The sequence below is a fragment of the Drosophila tropicalis genome, unplaced genomic scaffold, assembly GCF_018151085.1.
Source record: "Drosophila tropicalis isolate 14030-0801.00 unplaced genomic scaffold, ASM1815108v1 contig_867, whole genome shotgun sequence".
Classification (NCBI taxonomy): domain Eukaryota; kingdom Metazoa; phylum Arthropoda; class Insecta; order Diptera; family Drosophilidae; genus Drosophila; species Drosophila tropicalis.
Window position 1 is genome coordinate 1,402,647 of NW_027173362.1, and position 22,652 is coordinate 1,425,298.

General features: G+C 36.3%; 2 protein-coding genes across 2 annotated transcripts in view; one reads left to right on the plus strand and one right to left on the minus strand.

Moving 5' to 3' along the window:
* The window catches only part of Rhp (rhophilin), a 35,291-nt gene that overhangs the window by 1,994 nt on the left and 10,645 nt on the right, over positions 1–22,652 (minus strand). The window contains 4 exon segments of the mRNA XM_068298665.1: positions 20–623; positions 693–846; positions 2,089–2,216; positions 2,298–2,414. Coding sequence (XP_068154766.1) covers positions 20–623; positions 693–846; positions 2,089–2,216; positions 2,298–2,414 — 1,003 coding nt within the window.
* a10 (antennal protein 10) lies at positions 15,014–15,792 on the plus strand. The gene is made up of 2 exons (XM_068298514.1): positions 15,014–15,322; positions 15,390–15,792. The coding sequence occupies exons 1-2, from the start codon at positions 15,049–15,051 to the stop codon at positions 15,629–15,631; spliced, it is 516 nt and encodes a 171-aa protein (XP_068154615.1). The 5' UTR covers positions 15,014–15,048; the 3' UTR covers positions 15,632–15,792.

A 22,652-nucleotide genomic window follows, 5' to 3' on the forward strand; every position in this document is an offset into this window, starting at 1 on the left:
TATCTTATCCTGTCCGTACCCTTGTACAGTTCCGCCTTGAGCGGCACTAATCCTGCCCAGCATTCGGGCAAATATGTGTGCGTATCATTCACTTGGATGTTCTTATGCATTTCCATATACTCGACCGATAATTGAGCGGCTTCGCCGGCCAAATCGCGAAACAAATGACTCGATTCCTTCAACTGCAATGCCTCGATTTGTAATTGCAATTTCTCAAAGAGACATTCCCGGGCCTGTGATAACATCAGCGATACCAAGACATCCAACACCTGCGGCTTCAAGTCCATCGACGGCGCATTTGTGAACGTATCGTATATGTGACGAAATATGCCTGCTGCCCGCAGGAAACTGTCGACAGCCGCATCCAGGCCACGTTCCGTGCTCCGATCGTGTCGGGCTCCAATCTGTGTGTATATCGCACCCAAATTGAACAAAGTGCAAGCCTTCTCGAAGGCAATGGTCCTTTGGCAAGAGGGCACACCTGTCAGCGAGTCGTACCATTCGAAGTAGACACCCAAATTGCGATCAGGCGGAAAGAAGCGACGCTCCACATAATACAATAAATTGTAATAGCGGAAAAGTAATGCCACACCTAATGCATCGCGTGATGGAGTCTTTGAAGCCTGCAACAACAATTCCAATTAAATTTATAGAAACACTTTTCCACTGGGCAACAAGTGGACTAGATATACCTGTCTGGTGTCTGTCATATCGGCTATGGCATCCATATATATGGAGGGTTCTTCGCTATAATGCTCGAGTATGAAATCGGAGAAGGGTTCCATGAAATTGATCTCCTTGGTCTCCTTAAGACCCAATGGTATCATCGGCATAATGCCATCGTTACTGTAAATAGAACAAAAAATTTATAAGTTAATTACTATTAAATAATTACTTAAACTTTAAAAGTGACTCTCTTTCTCCCTCTGCCTCTCTCCCTCTCTCTTTTCGTCTCTATCCTTCTATGATATAATTTAAAAGTTTTAAAAACAAAACACATATGTTCTCTTTACACCACAAATTCCAGCTTCACTTGGGTTCAAAGCATTTTAACCTTTGACTTCTAGAGAACGCAAAGTTTCGATAACACACTTTTATATTTTATCGAAATGAAGTCACTGCTTAAAGCTGCAAAAATTGACATCTATTTATAATCAAATGACAATTCAGGTTGAAATTCATAAAGTTTGATCTTAAAACTTTAAAAATTTTAGACCAAATCGAATCGATTTGACAAATCTTTGGGAACCATTTGCATAATAGTTTTAGGACATCGCCAAAGATGGCCTAAACTTATATTGAGATAAAGAAAGATTAAGGAATTCGTCAGGGAAGTTTCATTCTTGTGAAAAATGATCTAAAATCTCCATAATTCCACAAAATGATGAATTCATTTGAATAACAATTTGGATGAGTTATGGTTTTGTAACAACACCTTGTAGAAATTGATGAGAAAATCTAATTTATTTCTGTATACCTATGAGATCGGAAATACAGCCCCTTTCTCTGTTTTGTTTTTCGGTTTTTTTCCCCCTCCCCCACCAAAAAAAAAACACTTTGCGTTGTAAACACGATCATCAATTTTCGTGTCCGACGAACCTTGCGCCAAAACTAACCATCCCGCCGTGTGCCCCACCCATTTGGCCATTTGTTTCTATATCTGTAACTACATACATGCATAGTATATAGGTAATACTAAAAACTTTTTCCATATTTTATTATTGTTGTTGTTGTTGTTGCTATATTTAACGACTTTTTCACTTTCTTTGTTGTTAGTGTGCTGGTTGTATTTGTGATTTTCCCGTTCCACTTGAGGACGCAAAAAGGCGCTTGACCAGAAACTGATGCGCAAATTTTATTTTTTTTTTTTTTTTTTAGTTTTTACTAAACTGACCAGTATAAAAAACGAAAGAAACAAAAAAAAAAAAAAGCCGGCCCTAGTGGAAACTAAAAACTAATAATACTATTTTGCATGCACTTAAAAATGAGGAAAAAATTGATGGAAATGGAAAATGCTTGAGCAAAAAGAAAGAAGAAAGGAGAAAAAAACTGAAAAACTGAAACGAAATTGAAATTTTTATTGCTTACCTCTCACTCTGATAGATTTCCACCGATGAATTTAGCTCGGCCAATTGCTCTTTCAGCAATTGCAAATTGGAGTTAACAAAGCTTAACTCAAGAGCCACAGTATCCCTTAATTTGCGGTTTGTGGTGGCCTGTTTGGGCATTGGTGGATAAAAGATATGGTCAAGGATGAATGAACTGTTTAAGCCATTTCAAATAATAATAATAAATACCTTATATAGATTCTCAGCGCCAGCTCTCAGGCGTAATTCCTTATTGATCTCTTGATTCAATTTGCAACGACGACTCTGTAGTTTACCACGACAGGTTGCTGCCCGGGGATCAGATCCCTAAAATGGAAAAATAACAGAACAAATCAAGGGATTAGCACATTAAATGAAATAAAATAATAAAGATTACTATGAAAGGTCTTTAAAAACATTTTAAAGTGTGTTTAAATTTAAAAGTTCTCTATGCAAATGCCTACAATTGTAATTGTATTTCATTTAGTTGTAATTCTCAACCAGTTTTAGCCTGTCGATGATAAAACTTAATGGTTCTTTATGTTCACCATTTTGGAACTGCCTTTGAAAAGGAATCTTTCCTGTAAGATTGACTTCAAACTGGCTTATACAGAAAGTTACATGGAATTCGAGGCATATTGATTGGTTTTTCATCAAGGATCATGATTTGTAACTGTAACTATGCATCTGTCTTAGCCATGTCCTTTCTTGGCCTTGTTGTGTACAAGTTCCTGTTGATCGAAATGAAAGTTTGATTTCCCAAGCTTCTTCTAGAAGCCCTTTCCTTCTTTGCTCCCTAAAGAACCTTTCAACAGCAATTGTCTTCCTCTCTCATTGTAGATCTAATTAAAATTCCCTTCTAGTTTAGTTGCGACCGTCACACAAAGTTGATTGACTTTTTTGCCGTTAATAAAACGAAGCCTACAAACGTGTCTCAGTCTGTATGTATTTTAGACGCATACAAGTTGGGAAATAGTAATAGAATGCAATGGCGTTTAATAAAAAATTCATTCGGTTATCTACTATGACTATTCTACCTACCTACTAGGCCGCACAACAAACGAAACAAAACAAAACACAACAAAAACTTATAAAACGGAAGCAGGAAATTGTCGTTGACATTGCACGTTTCCCACATTTTGAAAAATTCTCAACTCTCTCAAGTCGTTTAATTGGCGACTCTAAGATACCCTGCACTTCAACACACATTATCAGACAGTAGTGGAAAAGGAGAAGATCTTTTTGACATTTGTCATTAGAATTTGCAGATTTCTCCATCATTTCGGTTGGTTTCAAATTGTAAAAGAAATTGTCGTTATCATTGTCGTTGAAAATTTCTGTGAATTACTTGAGATAGTGCAAAAAGTTTGTCTTCAATGCAAATGCCAAAACACACACGTTTGTTTCTCGAGAGAGATTCGAGAGATACTGAGATACTCAGGTTACTTATAAATTTTGATTTTATCGATCTAATGACGAGCTAGACGAGTAACTTGATGAACTGTTTGATCCATTATACAGAATTCATTTCACGTGAAACTCAATTAAGTCTGGTATTGCCCATTGGCTGATTGGTTTCTGCTCTCTCTCTCCCTTCGTTTTGGGGTTTTTGATCTTTGCTAGATCCTGAATCGCCTGTCGCAAGAATGCATAAGTCACTTTGAGAGACACGGTGAGAATAGATGATGGAATAGATCGATATAATAAATGAATTCTAATAAAATGGTGGACTAGACAATCCATTTGTATTCTAGGATTGCAAAATGGTTGGGTGAAATATTTTTCTCGCTGTGTATGATGAGGTTTTTAAGCGCCGCTGTCCATGTATTGCGTGTTCTGCATAATTAAAATCAACAGAAGTAGATTCGGGCAGTGGCCCTGGCAGCCGGGCGGTTTAGGGTTAAGAGCAGAACAGGGTTAGGGCCAAAGCCAAAAGGCCCGAGTCCAAGACCACGATCAAGACACAATGGGAGGCTTTGCCTTCGCCTTTGCCTTCGACTTGGTCAATTGTGTCTGGCATTAGGCATGCCTTGCAGCTCCTACCGATGCCATGCACGTAGCTTGGCCCAAGAAGTCAATGCACTCGACACTGCCAACTCCAACTCTTCAAATGCAACTGCAACTTGATTATGGTGGATCAACTGAACGACCAAACGACTGACCGCCCGATCGTCCCAACGCCCCATTGCCTAAGCCTTAGCCTTAGCCTGTGCCTGTGTCTGCGCCTTTGCTTGTGGGCGGGATTTTCTTTCTTTCTTTCTTTTCTTTTTTTTTTCTCATTTCATTTTTCAATGTTTTTTTGTTTTTTTTGTTATGTTGTAAGTGGAAAATTGTTTTTCATAGCTCTAAACAACAACATTGTGGGGTAAAAAGATTGCCATATTTTTGACTGATTAACGGTTTTGTAGTGTTTTGGCCATGCATGCATAGTATGGCCAATATTGCAAGTACAATGACTGAAGGTTTTTATTTTGGTTTTTGAACGGCTTTCAACATATATTCGGCATTCGTAATGCCCATCTAAAACAAGTGGCGCATGTAAATCAACCAGTTAATAGCAACAACAACAACAACATACCAAAAATTATCCAATTATGCATGAAAGCGTTGGGAAACCAAAAACCAATCCAAACGAAACACACACAAAAAAATAAAAATAAAAGAAAATAAATGCACATTACATACATGATCAGGTTTTTTTTTTGGGTTTTTTTTTTACTGTGTCTTGTTCAGCGAAAGTGTTAAGGTAGGTTCCGACTAGGGCGTTTGTTTAAAGAGAAGGGAGGAAACCAAGAGACTCTAGGGAAGCAGCCACTACAAAAAACACTTAGACGTCCCTCTGTTTGTTTGCCAAATGTTACTTAACCCAACAAAGCGAGCCAAGTGACATACAAACTCTGTCTTGCCCTCTGATTAAACTCGAAATAAGCCTAAAGAATACCTTGTGATATTGCAACATGTTGACAAGCAAAAAGCAGTGTTGGTAAATTCAAGCACAGGGAATTATACGTTTTTGTATGTATGTTTATTATAGTTGTTTGTTGTGTCCTCTCTTTTCTTTAAGTGGAGAAAATTGTTTGCCATTCGTTTCATCGAATGAAATTTTAGGGAATTCCAATTCGTAGGTCGTTGTTCAACATTCAACAGAACAGTGTTGAGAAACTATTTATTAATATTTGAGGAAGTTTTTGCTTTAAAATATTGCAATAAACGTTTACAAACAACTTATTAACTGTTTATTTATGTTTCTCAGGACTTTTTTTATAGAATGGTTATATAATAAAAGAGTTTTGGTTCAAGGTAATACATTTACCGATTTAAAGGCAGATTAATAGGAAAAACATATTTGAAAACTTTCTGCTGAATTTTCTCAGGCTTGAGGTCTTGAAATTAAAAATCAACAATGACTAATGATTAAGATCAACAGAACCTTTGAAGGCACAGTTTATTGTTCACTTTAAAATCAAATAGTAATAGTATTAAGTCGTTTCATCACTGTATAGGTGATATGTAACTAGTGTTGGGTAATTACTGCTTATTTCGTTGAACATGTTCACTTGTCCTTTTTGTCGAAGTGAGTCGACTCACTCATCTTGTTCACTTTACTGTTCAGTTGATCAGAATAAGCGATGAATAAGAATGAGTTTTATTTTGATAATAATTAAATTAATATGATAATAATATTACAAGAACCTTGTCGATTGTTGATTACTTTCTTTCTTTATCCTAATATATCTATGAAAAGTATATTCAAAAAGAGTTATCCAGTTCTTTCTTTTAGGCCTTCACCCAGTTGGTAATATATTAGATAATTACTAAAAATTAAAACTAAACTTGATCTCCATCCATACCACATTTGTCCACTACAACGAATATGGCTAGATCGACTCAGCAATTAATGCTGATCAAGAACTATTATACTTTATGTGGATGGATGCCTGTTAAGACGTAGTTTTACTTGGCCAAGACAAATAGTTGTTATGTGTACATATTATCCAATCTTGACTTAATCTCAATCAATAAAGGTAGACAAAAAAAGTGGGAATATATTATTATTATATTAGATGGCGCCCAAGGGTATGCACACAAAAAAAGGTGGAATCCGCAGTTGCAAGCTTTGCCGTTCGTTTTTCCCTTCATGTAGTTTGAATTCCCAACTACTTTTAGCGTTGAAGAAATGGTATGGCCATTACAACTGTGGATTCTTTAGCGAAGTCTGTTGATGATAGAACTTGGTGGTTCTTGAAATAGACAACCTGCTCACCTTTTGTGCTGCCTATGATTTTAAATCTTATAAATTACTAAGATTTATTGACCTGAAGCCCCGCTAAAACTCAGTTTTGATCAACTTCAATAAGGTCGAAATCTAGACAAATATTATTATTATTATTATTATCAGTATAGGATAAAGACGAAAACTACATCCATACACTAGCCTGGGATCCTCGCTGTTCAAAATATTTCCTGAATGACTTAGAGGACAGCAGAGGGAATATACATACATATTTATTCCTTAGTATGGTTGGTTTACTTAGTCGGATTCCAAACTCGCGTTTCGCTATGAAATGGTCAATTTCAGTGGCTAAAAAATGCAGAGATATATTCGACTGTCTCCTCTCAATGCTACACCCTGTATGGCTGTGTTGTTGGCTTAACTAATTTTCCTAAATGTTTGTCCCAATTCTCTTTCTAAAATCCATAATTCATCATTATGCCTGCATCCCGTCGGCCCATTTCACAACTTTACATGCTATGTAACACTTTCTAGAGCTCTGTTTTGTCTTTGCCGCAGCATTCCCATCCAAAAAACAACAAAAAAAAAAAAAACAAGTTGTTCGATCTGGCGGCTTTTTGGTTTTGCTTTTGTTTTTGTGTGTGTGTTTCTTTTTGTAGGTTTTGTGTTTTTGTTCGTATTTGTAGTTCGGCTAGTTCGTACTTTCACCTGTATTTTGTGTGTGTGTGTTTTGTTTTTTTTTTCTCTTCTTTTTTGTTTTATTTAGGTTTTGCTTTGTTTTACAAATCAGGTTAGAGTCATTAATTAAAACGCATGCTGGAACTAAGCCATTTTTTGGGGTCTTGAATCTCTCTGGTAGCCCTCCTCCTCGTGCAACCTTCAGTTCTGTTTTGAAGATTAAATATCAATTATTTACATTATGCTTGCAATGTCTTTGGAAGAATGGACAAATGGATGGATGGATGGATGGATGGATGGATGGAGGATGGAGGTGCCCACCTGTGTAGCTGTAGTTGTTGCAGCTGCACATAGCATGATAGCACATGGCACATGGCACATAGCACTAAATAGTGGAATAGCTAGCTGGCTGGAGAGACAACCTGTTGCCATAGTGGCTAAGTGACCCACATGCGCTTGGCTCTTTCAGTGACGTTGCACAAAACTTGTTCACATTCAATAAATACGTACAAATCGCCGAGAGACAACGTCAAAGAAAACAGCAAAAAAAAAAAAATCAAAACCAACAAACAAAAAAACGCTCATAAAATATTTGCGTGTTTTTAGGCTTGCCGCCGTGTATCCGAAAAGAGCTTTGTTTTGTTTTTAATTTTTTTGCTTTAGAAGAATGCTGAACACTTGACAACAACAACAACAAAAGCAACAGCAACAAAAATCAACAAGTGTTTTATCTTACACAAGTACCGACCAACCAAACTAGCGACCTGTCCTGCACATACTACAGTGAAGATACATCAAAATGAACTCGAAACTCAACACAAAGTATGTACAATGTAAATTAACACTTTGCATTAACAAATATTTTGTCAAATAACTTCTTAAACAGATACAACTCGGTTCATAAAACTAGAACTGCTAATGAGTTGCCCAAGGTAAATGGCCAACGCCTAACATTTTGCAACGTCAAGTTAATGAAACTTAAGAAGACTAATTTCAAAATGAGAGATTCTTTTAAAACCTAGCTTAAAAAGGCGAACGAATTAAACAAATCGATTATGGACCCAAACTACAAGTAATAGATCATTAACATTAAGATAAAAGATACATTAAAAGACGAATCCAAACTCATGGGTAATTCTAACAAATAGCTGGTATCACAGTGTTGTCTCTCCAGCAGGGAATTGGAGGTGACTTGATACTATTTAGCCTTCATTTTAAGCCTTTTGGCAGCCTAAACCTAGTTTTCACCAACTTACGAAAGTTTCCTCTGAGAAATGTTGATAAATTTAGCTGTTTCTTGGTGCCGACTGGAATAGCTCTCCAAAAAAATGCAGTCCCTTTAGGAAAACGTACATGATTGATCTTTTCAACAAGTCATCGATGAATATACTCAAACTCCAGCTCAGATGTCTCACCCTAAGCCAACTCCTCTTAATTTTTGCTCAGCCTATCCCCCAATCCCCACTTAATATCAGTTATTAAATTAAAATTGTATGTCTAAAACAAAATAATAGGAAGAATTAGCTGTTCTTTAGATTGACAATAAAGTCAAAGTTAAAAGCATTTGGAAGAGTATTCCAAAAGTAAAGTATTTCAACACAGTTATTTGTTGTTCCTTTATTAAGTTTTACATAGTCGGTGGCTCAGTGGAGATCTACTCCGACTTAGGTGGATTTTTCACCCGATGAGGCAATACTGAAAGCTAGTTTCGTCGGGGATAATGAAAACGATTGTTGATAACAAATAATTTTTCTTTTTTTTTTATTAAGTTTGGTTTACTTTACACAAAATCGACAAAGAACTCAATTCAGTTTACCATAAGTTTCGTTTCGTGTCAAAGATCAATTGATCCATCAGTTTGGCATATAAATATTTAAAGGAAATCCAAAAATTAAAATGAATTAATCTCAAGATCCCTACACAGATATCTCTTTATACTATTATTTCATATATGTAGTTCCGGACCCTTAGCTGGTATTACATTTCAAATTTGAGTAAACAAATTGATCTTTGTATATCCTTCTATATCACAAGCAATTTATAGGCGAAAAATTGATAATCCTTACAAGTTATGGGTAAATATTTGTTGCTATCTGTTTGTTTCACCAATTCGAGTCTTTACTGTTGCACTTTAACTAACTTTAACTGGTTTTTTGAGGTCGTTAGGCAGCAGCAGCAGCAGCCGGTAGCACCCGTTAGCTAGCCACAAACTGCGCCCGCTGCTCTTCTGAATTGACTTGACTAGTTTTTGATAACTGTAACTGGCTTTTTGAGGCGCAAAATACTATGCCGTTTGGTTTTTTTTTTCTTCTAGGGGGAATTAGAACAAACATTTTGGCTTTTCCCTCTCTTTCTCCTCAACTTCCCATCTCTCTCACTCTTATTGATTTCAGTTGGAAACCATTTATTGCCAAAGTTGCTTAAGGAAACAACAAAAATAGAAGAAAAAGTAAGGGGGAAAAACCGTTTTATTGACTTTTCGGTCGTGTTGTATGTGGTGGGAACGGTTAACGATCAAGTTGAAGAGGCAACCGGATAAATGTCAAAAATCATCCATATAAACAAATACAAATACACACACATACATAGATATGCTATATACTACATAGTATAGTCAGTCTCTGGGGTATATGTACAATTTAATGATGGCAATTGTGCTACTCTCTGCTTTTTATTTTTGTTTTGTAGTTGTTGCTAATGATCTGACGTGATCGAAATTGGCAAATTACCCCAAATAGTTAGTGGAAAATTGTTTCAAAGGCAGATTGTTGGTTGCCTGTGCCATGGGCGTCATCAGAACGTGGTGGGAAGGGGGGCCAGGAGAGGTTTAACAAAAGGTTTCACTCACTTAATACACATTGTGATTGATCTGTTTTCTATGCAAAAATCATATAGTAAATGCTTATACACATACATTATATACCTACATATGTATGTATCTAACGATCAATCATTGACTTTTGTTGCTACTTAAAAATATAAAATAATAATACGCTTAGTTTCTTTTTTTTTTGCTTTTTTGCATCTGTCATATATCCCAGCTGCTGATTTTAACCTTCAGCAAAATTTGTCTATGGCAAAGATTGTCTTTTAAGATACTCTACGGAAGCTCAATCTATAGACAGGCGATAGTTGAAGAAATCACAAAAAAAAACAAAGAGAAATTTGACAAAATTTGGAACAAACTTTCAAAAGGAACACAACAATAGTCCACATTCTTTGACATTATCCCTGATGAGAGGGGATTCTAAAGAAAACTATTATATGTGCCTAGACTTTGCTATTTCATTGGTTTAACTAGTCTGAGAAAAAGATAATCAGTAAACGAAGAGTTAAGTGGCCTTTGAAGAAAGATAATTCTTGTAACAAAAGGTTAAACATTTAAAAAAAGGTCCTTCTTGAGGCACACCAACGGCCAATACATTAGATCAACTTCCTTTCTTCCAGTAAAAAAATATAAGATCTCTCTGCAGTGAACAAATTGAATTGAAATGAAACATTTTTTGTTAACTAATCAACCTCTAAAAAAAGGATAGCCCAAACTTTTGTCCGCCTACAAGAGAGGTGTCCGCGATTAGAGGTTTCACTGTAGTTAGGTTACCCCATCAAATGACATACTTGAGAATTGCCCTACACAACATGCTAATTCCTTGATGATAATCATTGAACCCCTTTACGATATACCCATGATATGATATTGATGGCTGGGTGGGTGGTTGGTTGGTTGGTTTACCCTTGGAATTGTCATTGTTGTTATATTTTGCTGATAATTGCGCTTGAGGCGCTTGTCTGGGTATAAAAGTGTGCGTGTGTGTGTATGGGTGAGTGAGTGTGAGTTGTTTTTGTGAATATATCAAGAAGCATTCCAATGAATACTTAACAATAATTTGCATAGCGAAATATTTTATTATTAATCACGTAGGTGCAAAAGAAAAAAAACAAGAAGAAGACGTCGACGACGACAAAAAACACAAATAAACAATATCATCGGCTAACTATTCAATCATGATTCTTGAGATGCTTGAGTAAAAACTTCACAGCTTGTTCTACAGTTACTCCTACATACATACGTACAATACACATGAGTAGTGTAGGTGCTGCTCTTCGTCTGTCTACAAATGTATACATATCGTTAATATATATATATACACATGTATGTACATATATGAATATAATATATGTAGTATGTAGTATGTAGTACTTAGCTACATACATATGTTGGTACTCGAACCGCACGTGTGAAGTGATTTCGGCCATTAACCAGAGGGGTGTGGGCAGTCTAGTCGGATTTGGTAAAGCTTTATTAGGTAAGAACCATTTACAAATTACCAAAAAAAACAACGAAATAATAATAATTAACAAATTGGCAACACACGTCCGCAAGAAATTCCCATTCCCAAAAGAAAATACTTAAAATGTTAAATTGTATAAATGTAGTTCTGGTGCAGAATTAAAAAAATTTCACGACATTTATAATATTAAGTTGCTTAAAAAATTCGACCTTATCAAATTGATAAATAATAGTTAAAAATTGGGAAATTTTGCCCCCAAAAGTATGCTAAAAGCTAGAAAAGTATTCGATATTTGCACTAAATTCATAACTTTTCGTATGTCTTGTAAATTAAAAATTGCTTACAAGCAATGTTGGTTTTGATGATTTATTTTTGATCCCAAGAACATTTCAGATATTAAATTTAAAGGGTGAAGTATCATTCCCTCTTACTTTTCCCCGTACTGCGTACAATTTTGAGCATCTTTTCCTTTGAGTCTACGTAGTTAAAAAAAACCGATCTTGAATTTGAAATATTAAGTAAAAAACTATCAAGTTGTTGACCTTGAACTCAACTTTCAAACTTTGGTTCCTATAGCAACTGATATAGTCGTTTAAACTGGCGAATGGTATTAGTTGCTTGATTTTTCAATCTGTTAGATTACATACATATACTTAGTTTTAATTATATGATTAATCAGTCTCCTTAGAGTTGGAAATATTCCCAAAATAGAAAGTTTGAAAAGAATCAATCTTTATTGTTTCAAATATCGTTCTTGTTGGAGGATATTTCCCTCATTTTAAGTATAATATTTGCTTTCAAAATAGACCCCAAATATGTCCCAAATTAGAAATCTTTAATAGTAGTTTATTTAAGATATGTCTAACCCAAAAAAAAAAAAAAAACACAAAAAAGGTTTTCTTTACTGTAATTTTTGTCTCCTCTTTAAGTCCAGCAGAAGGCACCAAATACTGATGATCTTTAGAGGAAGTGTCGGTGATTTGCTCCTAACTAAGAAATTACGCAAAGACTATTGCATTTGGTTAATCAATTTTTATTTTGTAATAATAAACTCTTAAGAAGTCGATGATTTGAATGGGTGGTCGTTTAAGATCGTGTTCTTTTGAAAGCAAATTATTATTAATGGTCAAAATTTAAGTACCTATAAATGCAAATCTAATACATAAAACAAAAAAACAAGATACATAACTAAAATAGGATTTAACATGTATTTGCACTTGGAATTCTCAACTGGTTTGCACACACACACACACACACCACACACTTTGCTAATTGATGTGTCATTTGTGGATAACGGCTAGAGGAATTCCATCCATAACAATAACTAATAAACGTGAATTCAAAGATCCCAGGCACACACTCTTTATATAAGGAATTCGTTAATACTAAATAATAATAATAAACGTAAAGATGATTCTGAATGACTTTGGCTTACCATTTGCTCCAATTTCAGTAAATAAGACATTGATTGCTTGCAAGTCATTTTTTGTGAAGTTTCAGTGAACTAAAAAACGGCAAACGGAATTGAAGACGACAGCAGCAATAATAAAGGCAAAAGCAGAGTGGAGTTGAGGTTGATGCGAATGAAACTGCTTGGAATTGCTTATCATCATCATGTTCCCATTTGGCTAGCTCGAAAGACTAGATTTTTTAGCCCATTCACACAAATTTCGCACACTTCAAAGAGCAATCAGAGTGACCTTGAATGAATGGCTGAATAGCATAAAAAAAGTCTTTCATCAAGTGGTTCACTCAAATGTGAATTGTCAAACACTTGAAATTGAATTGCGGCTAATGCGGAATGATAACACACACACACACACACACAGACACATAAAAAAAACTAAAAATAATAATGTAAAAAGAAAACTACTTCAATTCACAAACTGTTGTTGACCGAAATATGAATAAAGAGAAGAAACACACTTTAATAAAGATCACTGGGTTGTTGCATCGACGGTAACAGAAAACGCAACGCAACAAAAACACGTCCGCAATCCTCGAAAGTCAGAACAGTTCTTAGTTGTTGCAACTAACTTGGAGTACGACTAAGAGTTAGTCCGCACACACACACACACACACACAATAAGTGGTAGCAAACTTGTGTCTGTGTTGAAAGCAAGTTTTCTATCTTTTGCTTACTCTGTTTGACCTGGACGGTTCGTATTTTGTGTTGTCTTGTATTTGTCTTTGTCTTGGCCCGCTTTGGCCGCCTGGCCCTAAAACTCTTCTAGACTCAACTCAACTCCGACTCTCTCGCCCCATCTGGGACAAATGAGAGCTGAATATCGTCAGATGACCCATCAATTTATGCTAATTAAGTTACGTGAAAGCTACCGAAAATTGCTTACAAAAGAAATGAAAACATTTCCATGATTGATTGACCTTTTCTATGGACAACAAAAAGATGAGGTCAAAGCATCAATGAAAAGGTGTTGACAATTTGATAAAAACAAAGAAAAAAACCGAATCAAACAATGAGAGATAAAAACTTATTCTCTTACCAACATCAATCTTATAAGAAAATAGAAAATAACCCTTGGAAGTGAATACAGGGAAGAAACAAATGAAGCAGAAGCTTGTGAGTTGGTTTAGAATATAACCAAGAAAACAGAATAAGGTTTATAGAAGGATGCTGTGTTCAGGAATACCACTTAGCATTACATTTCCCCCTATGTCTCTTCTGATCATCATGTTGTTCCATTGTTTATCTGGGCTTATTGGCTAATCAATAATTTACTTAATGATACTTTTGGCAATACAACTAAAGAGCAGAAGTTGTCAATTAGCTAGTCAATCTCATTAAAACTCATTAAGGGTTTAGCTAAATTTGTCGTAGTTATTGCCTTCGTGTTGGATAATTTTTTCATTGTTTGCAGTCATACTCAAAGTTATACTCAAAAATGCTCATTTATTTCATAAGAACAAAAAAGTTGACGAAATATTTCCAATATTTTCAATATTGTATTCACTTCAGTTCTTGGCCACATTCATTTAGTTTATTAAGTGATGTCGATTGGAATGCATTCGTGCAACTCTGGGATAGATATGAAAGATAAAGATGAGTATGTACATAAATTGGTTAAATGTCACCTAAAATAAATTGAGGCACTTGAAACATTTGAAGTTGCAGTGTACTTATGCAGAGGAGGGGTCAAAGCACTCCGAAGACTTGCACTTGGCGTTGAATCATCCAAGCACCCAACAAGTAACCACAATGAAGAACAGCTACAAAGAGAGACCAAGTGAGACCGGGGCCGAAGCAAGGTAAGGTAAGGTAAGGTAAGTCAGTAACCACAACCTGGGACAACAATAATTCAGGGCACACTTGTCAGTTGTAGTAGTAGTTGTTGTTGTTCTTTTAGAATTTACAGTTAAATAGTTTTCACGCTGTCATTGCAAAGAAGAGGAATAGCTTCCTTTATGCCTGGCCAGATAAAACTTGTATGACTGCAAGAATGAGATGTGTAGATGCGATGATCATGATGATGAAGAGACAATAATGATTTTGGTGGTGGTGGCGGTGGCGGTGGCGGGGCAACAAATCGCTAGGCAATCAAATTCAATTCACTTAATTTACGTTCGAATTGGCTTTAAATTAGCCAAAGACACGCACATGGAATGGACATCACCACTACAATAATGCATCACGAGTTCATTATTATCATTCCATACGTAGGGGTTAAGCATATGTATGTACATATATATATAAGCCTCCGGCCCCATCGTGTTGACAGTTTAGAAAAGTTTTTTGGAAATGTCACGTTCATTTGACAATTGTCTGACTGGCAGAGGCACGATTCAGTTGCTGCTGATGATGCTGATGGCTCTTAATGTGGCAGATGCACTGCCTCATCCACCGACAACAGCAGCAGCAGCACCCGCCAACAATCCACCAACGGCCGCCTATGATAATAAATTTGATAACGTCGATTTGGATGAGATATTGCAGCAAGAACGTTTGCTAAATAACTATATCAAGTGTTTGGAAAGCACTGGACCCTGTACACCCGATGCCAAAATGCTAAAAGGTGAGTGGGCCATCCCCAAAAAAACTATAGAAATCCCTTTCCGATATTGACAAACTTACATACATAGAAATTCTTCCGGATGCCATACTAACCGATTGCATGAAATGCACTGAGAAACAAAAATATGGTTCGGAAAAGGTCACTAGACACTTGATCGATAATCGTGCCCAGGATTGGGAACGTTTGGAGAAAATCTATGATCCAGAGGGTTCGTATCGCATCAAATATCAAGAGTCCAAGAACAAGGATAATGATAAGGATGAAACGGTTATTGTCAATGTCATGGAGAAGGCACAGGGCGATTCCTAAGCAAATCAATTCTAATGTAAATGCACTTGCCACCATTTACATGAATGTATGTAGTTCCTTCCTTTCTGTTGCACTTATTTACACAGACACATAATATATATACATATATACACATATATTGTATTTAAAAAGCAAATGAATTAAAACACTGTTTTATTTTAGAGTTTTCTAGTTATTAGGTTTCGAGTGATTTTAAAGTTAAGTCATTCCCATCAAAAGGAATATAAATCGGAATCGGAATTAAAGTCTTCAAACACTTTATTATATAAATGAAATGTTCAAATATAAAGAACCTTTTTGGGAGATCGAACCGATGAGCAGAGGCCCACTCTTCAGTCCCAATTCCTGTTTAGAACCAGTTGGGAATTACAAGTACGAGAAGAAATGTTTGAAGAGATCTATGTAAAGATCCGTGAGCAATAATTTACTTTAGAAGTAATTAAAAAGCTGTTCGAATTCACTCATGAACCTGTTGGGAATTACAAGTGTGAGAACATTTGTTTGTATTCAACTCATTTAGCATAAATTTGTAGAGATTGATGAGCAATAATTGACTTTCCAGTAGCAATTTACGCTTAAATTAGTTGGGAATTACAAGTGAGCAAATTGCTGCTCAAATTCACTCATGAGTCAGTTGGGAATTACAAGTGCGAGAGCAACTATTTGAATTTAACTCATTTAGCATAAGTTTTGTATCGTTTTTTGGAGTGTCCCCGCCCTTTTGTATTGCTATTTCCGCTAACATTTCAACTAGCCCTCGTCGGCATTGTATGTTGATTGATTCACGAGAGTGCATTCATCGGTTTTTTTGCGCGATGCATTCAATGTGAGTGCGGTCAACTTTGACGTTGATGATGTTGATAATGTTCGCTCCAATCAACGGATTTTTGATTGACAATCAAAGCCACAAGCACAACAACCCACTATCATCAACATAATCATCATCATCTGAAGCAGCATAATCATCATCCGAGCCAGCAGCGGCGGAGCCAGAAACCTCAACTAGTATGTGGCTTGGCATTCGCGCCATGTTTAAATTAAATGAAACCGGAAGTTTGTTGCCATTGCTGTTGAGGCGCGTACACCTCTGTCTCCACCTCCTTCCCATCAACCGGATAGGTTTGTAAACGTTACAACGAGTGCGTTCAACTATCGGGCAAATAGAAAAAAAATATAAACTGAAAAAGTAAACAAATAACTAAAAAGTCACATACAATTGTTTTTGATTGACCAATTGCAATTGTTTGTTCCCTCGTTGATACTTTTTGCTCTTCTGTGTGTGTGTGTGTGTGTGTGTATTTTTTTGACATCCCTCTCTTGGCTCATCCATATAAGCCAAGAGCCACACCCAGCCAAGTTATTTGACTCCCAAACTCAACTCAGACTCACCTTCGCTCTGATTTGTTGTGGGTGTGCTGTCTGTGTGTGTGTGTGTGTGTTGGCTGGAATTTATGCGTCAACAGTAATAATTTTTTATTATCTGACACTTAGAGATGGGAGAAAATGTTGCAAGAAACATTCATCAGGTATAAAGCTATTCAATTCCAACTCTTATCTTTTAAATTCTAACATGTTTACCAAAATTGTTAGAGATCTAGCCAAAATCAATAAACATGGTCTCACATAGAAAAAAATCTATATATAAACTAACTAAATGTAGTAAGGATTTTTTCTTTTTCGTTATCAAATATTTTGAAATAGTCTTGAATCAAATCCATTGATAAGATGAGTTTTGCTAAAATAAAAATTAATTTGTTCGAATTTGTACAACAATCAAATGCTAGATAAAAGTATTATTAAGCCAACTAATCTAGTACTAAATTCAATTTCCAATGCTATCCAAACACACCCGATCCTCGGGGGCGACCTTTAAATATGGAAACATTGCAAGAATATCTTTTTTGGGGGAAAGTGTGGAAAGTTTTAAAAGAAGTGTCTATAATTTATTGATAAGCCATAAACTTTATTTTAACGTTTCAACCTTGACTGAAATGAAAATTTCTTGTTTTTTTTTTCCATTATTTATTCTCACTTGTGTTGTCCAAGCTTCAATCTGAAAGTACACATTCGTTCAATTTTAAAGGATATAGAACTTTATGGTACGTCGGGAATTATTGATGTCCAAGTCGTTGGCCAAGGGATTTGGAAAGGCCACTTAGCTTTTCTACAGTGGGATGGCCATGGAGGGTCATGTGTTCGGATGTAGTCTGCTTCTGTAATGCGACAAAGCGCCTTCTACATGGTTTGGTTTGGCCGCAAAGAGAAAGGGCATATGTGACAGCTGAGTAATTACTTACTCTGCTAGACAACTTGCTGTATAGAGAGTCCTGAGCATCACTTTTATCCAGCTATCTATTGTAACGTCAAATATGTGAAAATTGCTTCATTATGGAATGCCAAAATACTTAAGCAAGTTAAGCTTCTGAGAGCAAAGATGGTTTAGACAAACTTAACGTCAGATCAGAAGAAGTGCATCTTGCAAACATTGCTGTAAACTCCAAACTTAGGCTACCTTCCCCCGAACAGTTGGAGATGCTTGAAATCCCTAAATTTGAAGCATCAATCAATGTATTGTGCAATGTATTGGCTTCTGGAAGTCCAACTTTCTTTGCCCCGGACACCACTAGAGACCCGTTTGCTGTTCATTTCGTGTAGATACAGAATATTCCTTTGAATAATCCATAGATAATCCTACCCATATGACTTAAAGCTGGCAGGTATGGAAATGAAAGACAATTATATTTACTAATATGGCTTAACTAGTTGATTTAAGGTCAGGTTGCACTTTTTGCCAACCTCTTATAAGAACTTTTACTTAAAATAAATGAAGTAAGTTGTCTCGCCGACTTACATAGGTATACCATACACCAGTAGAACAAATATTTTCAATTTATAATAACAAATATATTTAAGCACCACTTAGCATATCTCACTGTCTCGCTCCCTCTGACAAGGACAGGAGCACTCTAGCTCCACTGAAGACGTTCATTAACAGAAAACTACTTAAAAATCATCCTCAGGAAATCCTCAGAACGTTAAAATATAAAGAAATCATATAAATATAATGCATCCAAAGTGCAAGTACTTAAAAATAGACCAGAAGTAAATCCTTAATATGTATTTAACACACAACTATATTCTTTACAATTTGGATGGCAAAGTTTCTAATCATCTGGGGTAATTGACGTCTTTGCTAGTTCTGTCGTCAAGCCACTGCTGTTGGAGAGTGTACATGGAGTGGACTCTAAATTTGGTGATGAATCTGTACTCTCTTCCGTGACTGTGGGCATCTGGGTGGGATTGGGCAATGTGTTGCCCAAAGAAATCTTACTGGAGCTAGCACTGGGAACGAACCAATCATCTTCATCCATCATAATCCGTTGCACATCTTCCACATGGGTGTTGGCGAAGAAAAATGCGCACTCCTCATGTATGGCACCAGACTGGGTGGAGGTCCTCAAGACTTTCGAAAGCTGCTCCACCGCCGTTACCCACGTGATCGCATCCGTTCTTTCATCCCAAAAGTGGGTCATTATTTGACGTATGCTTTGCGGCTCCACCTTCTCGCGGAGGAATTGCAGGAGTTTTGTTTCATCTACGAAAATTTCTGCCATTACAATAACAGAAAACACAATAATAATATCGAGAAATATAGAGAAGAGCCAGAAATTTCAAAACGTTCCGTATTCTAAGGAATTCTAGAATTAAATGAGATGACAAATCTATCCTACTCATGACATCGACTTTAGTGAAGGCATGATGAGTGAAGGAAGAAGCAAGGCCAACCTGATATCCACTTTTTCGTCTAGAATCAGAATCCAACTCTCCTACTTTGATTGCGTTTGAAATTTGTATTATGTTTCTTTAGGATTATTATTCAAAAGACGATGAAAATGGGAATCAGGTTGGCCTTGCTTTTAACGTCACTCATTATGCCTTTTCGAAAGTCAACGACTAAAGCTGGATGGATTTCTAGTCTCATTTCAATTCAACAAATCTAACAAAACGGAACTGTATTAATAATTTTTGTTTTCTTGTCTCCTTTATTACAATGTCGGAAATTTTAGTGAACGAAGCCAATATTATAGGGTTTCTCCGCGAGAAGATCGAGCCGCAACCTTTGGAAAAGATCGTAGCTTTTTTTGGTAATCAGATCACGGATGCGACCAAGCGCAAAGCAGTGGAGGAGCAGGTGCTGGGAGTCTTGAATACCTCCACCCAATCTGGTGCCATTTATGAGGAGTGCTCATTTTACTTCGCCAACACCCATGTGGACGATGTGCATAGGATTATGATGGATGAAGATGATTGGTGCATTCCCAGTGCTAACCCCACTATGATTTCCTTGGAAGAAGCAGTGTCTTCCAATACATTGACCAACCGCAGTGGGACGTCTGTAGAAGCAACCATGCTGTCAATGTCCCAAGAGGAAGATTAGAAACTTTGTAAAGAATAAAAATGTATTTTAAATACATATATACATATATATTTCAGCAATCATAAACTAAGATTTAATTTTATTTCATGTCAATTATATCCAATGAGGTAGCATTTCGTGCAAGTAATATACATAAATATCTATATATTTTATTCGATTTCTGGTTCAAAAGTAACAGATTCCAGCCAATGTGCCAATTGGGTCCACATGACTGTTAATCAAATGCATATTTATATTTAGATAGTTTTTAAATTCTAATATCAGCTGGTCAAAAAACGTAATCTCGTCTGTAAAGTAGAGCCATGTCGGTAAGCCGTGGAAAAAAACATTTTTTTTTTGCTAGACAAATTTATAATTTTATTACACCATACAAACGGCGAACTCCCTTTCCACGACAAACTAAATGATTTTCCAGTTATTGTATACCCTTCCGAAGAGAGCATATCAGTTATCTTTAGAAATGTGCAAAGTAAAGCAATAGAGATCTTCCCCCCTCATCCATTTTATATCCTCCTCATGGGCGTGGATAAAGTAAAATTCATTCACCTCCTGAATGACACCAGACTGAGTGGAGGTCTTCAAGACATCGAGCAGCTGCTCCTTTACCGTTTTACTCTTGATCGCATCCGTGGTCCGATTTGAAAAGTGTGCAATAATATCGCACAATAGTTGCGGATGCACCTTCTTGTGGAGAAATTGCAGGACTTTTGCTTCATTGACTAAAATTTCCGCCATTACAATAATAGAAAACACAATAATAATATCGAGAAATATAGAGAAGAGCCAGAAATTTTAAAACGTTCCGTATTCTAAGGAATTCTAGAATTAAATGAGACTACAAATCTATCCTACGAGTGAAGGAAGAAGCAAGGCCAACCTGATATCTCTCTTTTGTCTAGATCTGTGTTTCATGGCTAGATCGACTCGGCTGTTGATTCTGATCAAGAATATATATACTTTATGGGGTTGGAAATGCTTCCTTCTGCCTGTTAAATACATTTTGGCGACTTTAATATACCATTTCATCCTATAAAAACGAAAATACTTCCAATTTCAAAGAACAATGTGCGTCATTTGATTGATTTTTTTTCGAATTGAATGCTAATTAGTTAATTTCTTTGAATATTTTTCTCCTTCCTCTTTCTTTCTCTGTGTCTCTTTGGTGGCAACTTTCATTTTTCGCAGCATCTTTTGTTCGGGCCACACCTAACCAAAAAAAACAACGACAACAACATATTTGTTGATTAGCCACGAAGAGCACAAACGCTAAAGAAATAAGTTTTATCTGTTTGCGCATACCAGACACTAAAGAAAATATTGTGTTTTTCTTTGTAGGGGAAATTAAATCATCTAAAGCAAACACACGTGTTTCGAGTGCGTATCTTAGAACTGAACTCGACACTCGACCTGTGGATATAGTGGAAAACTGATTCGATAAACTCTCACATGGCAGATTCCCACAGGGACTGTCGACTAAAGGCGCAGATAAGCTTACGGGAATGACATGCATAAATGTTTAATATAATTTAATTGCAAAAAGTAGCAAACAAATGAAAAAAACAAAAACACAAACAACAAAAAGGAGGCAAAATTCATAGCAAATGCTATTAAATGTGTGAGATTTTTCACTTTCCCAACGACAATGACTGAGTATAAGTTTAGTTTTTCTTTTTCTTTCTCCCCTCACCGCCCTGTGCCTGCCTTTCTGCCCTGTGTTTAATGCGCAAAGTTTTTCCAACATCTTTTGTCATGAGATTTTGAATTTTCATTGAGACAACTGGCGAGGAGGGCGGGGGGAATTTAAAATGAACTTTAGATTAACCCCAAACTGGGCATCAATGGCCGACCCCTGACTTGTTCGTTTTGCTTTTGCGACAACTTGCTGATTATTTTTCTTTTTCTCTCTCTCTCTATCTATCTCTAACTCTCTCGTTTATCGTCTTGCAGCAGCAGAGTAGGAGAGGAGAAAGTCGATTCTCTTTGCTAACGAAAAAAAGTAACAAAAAAGTTAAGTAAAATGTTGATAAACGTCGTCAAAGTCGTTGTTGGCTTAAAAAACTAGCTAAAAAAATGAAATGCTGCAGGTGCTAAGCTTAACTCTGTAAGGGGGAGAGAAAGAGTTAGGAGGAGCAGGGGCAGGTGAGATGGGCTGGGGATTTGTCAGTGTGTCCAATTGATCAAAGTGTCTCCAGCGAAAACACACAAACACACACACACAAATTGGATAAATTACTATGGTAGAAAACCAAAAATCCAAACCAAAACCACATTGAAGTAGTCAATCTACATAAATAAATGCCGGAAGCAAATTGTCAACTCCACGCATCACTTTTCTTCTTGACTCTCGAAATCATGTTGGCAATGTTCCTATACTATAATTTAGAGCTCCACCACAATAAGATTTAACCAACTGGTTAGAGAGAGAGAGAGAGAGAGAGATTAGAAACTTGACGTGGTGAGGCACAATAGAAATTAGAAAAGGAAGCATTACTTATTGTTAGTTGAATTACCACAAATCCTCGTCTCCGTCTTGACAAAGTGTTTGGATATATATGAATTGCCAATAGCGAGTGCAGTTTATAC

Excerpts from the sequence above, each read along its gene's own strand:
- a10 (XM_068298514.1), top strand. The coding sequence starts at position 15,049 with ATGTCACGTTCATTTGACAATTGTCTGACTGGCAGAGGCACGATTCAG. Across the intron at positions 15,323-15,389 it reads CGATGCCAAAATGCTAAAAG|AAATTCTTCCGGATGCCATA; the intron begins GTGAGTGGGCCA and ends TTACATACATAG.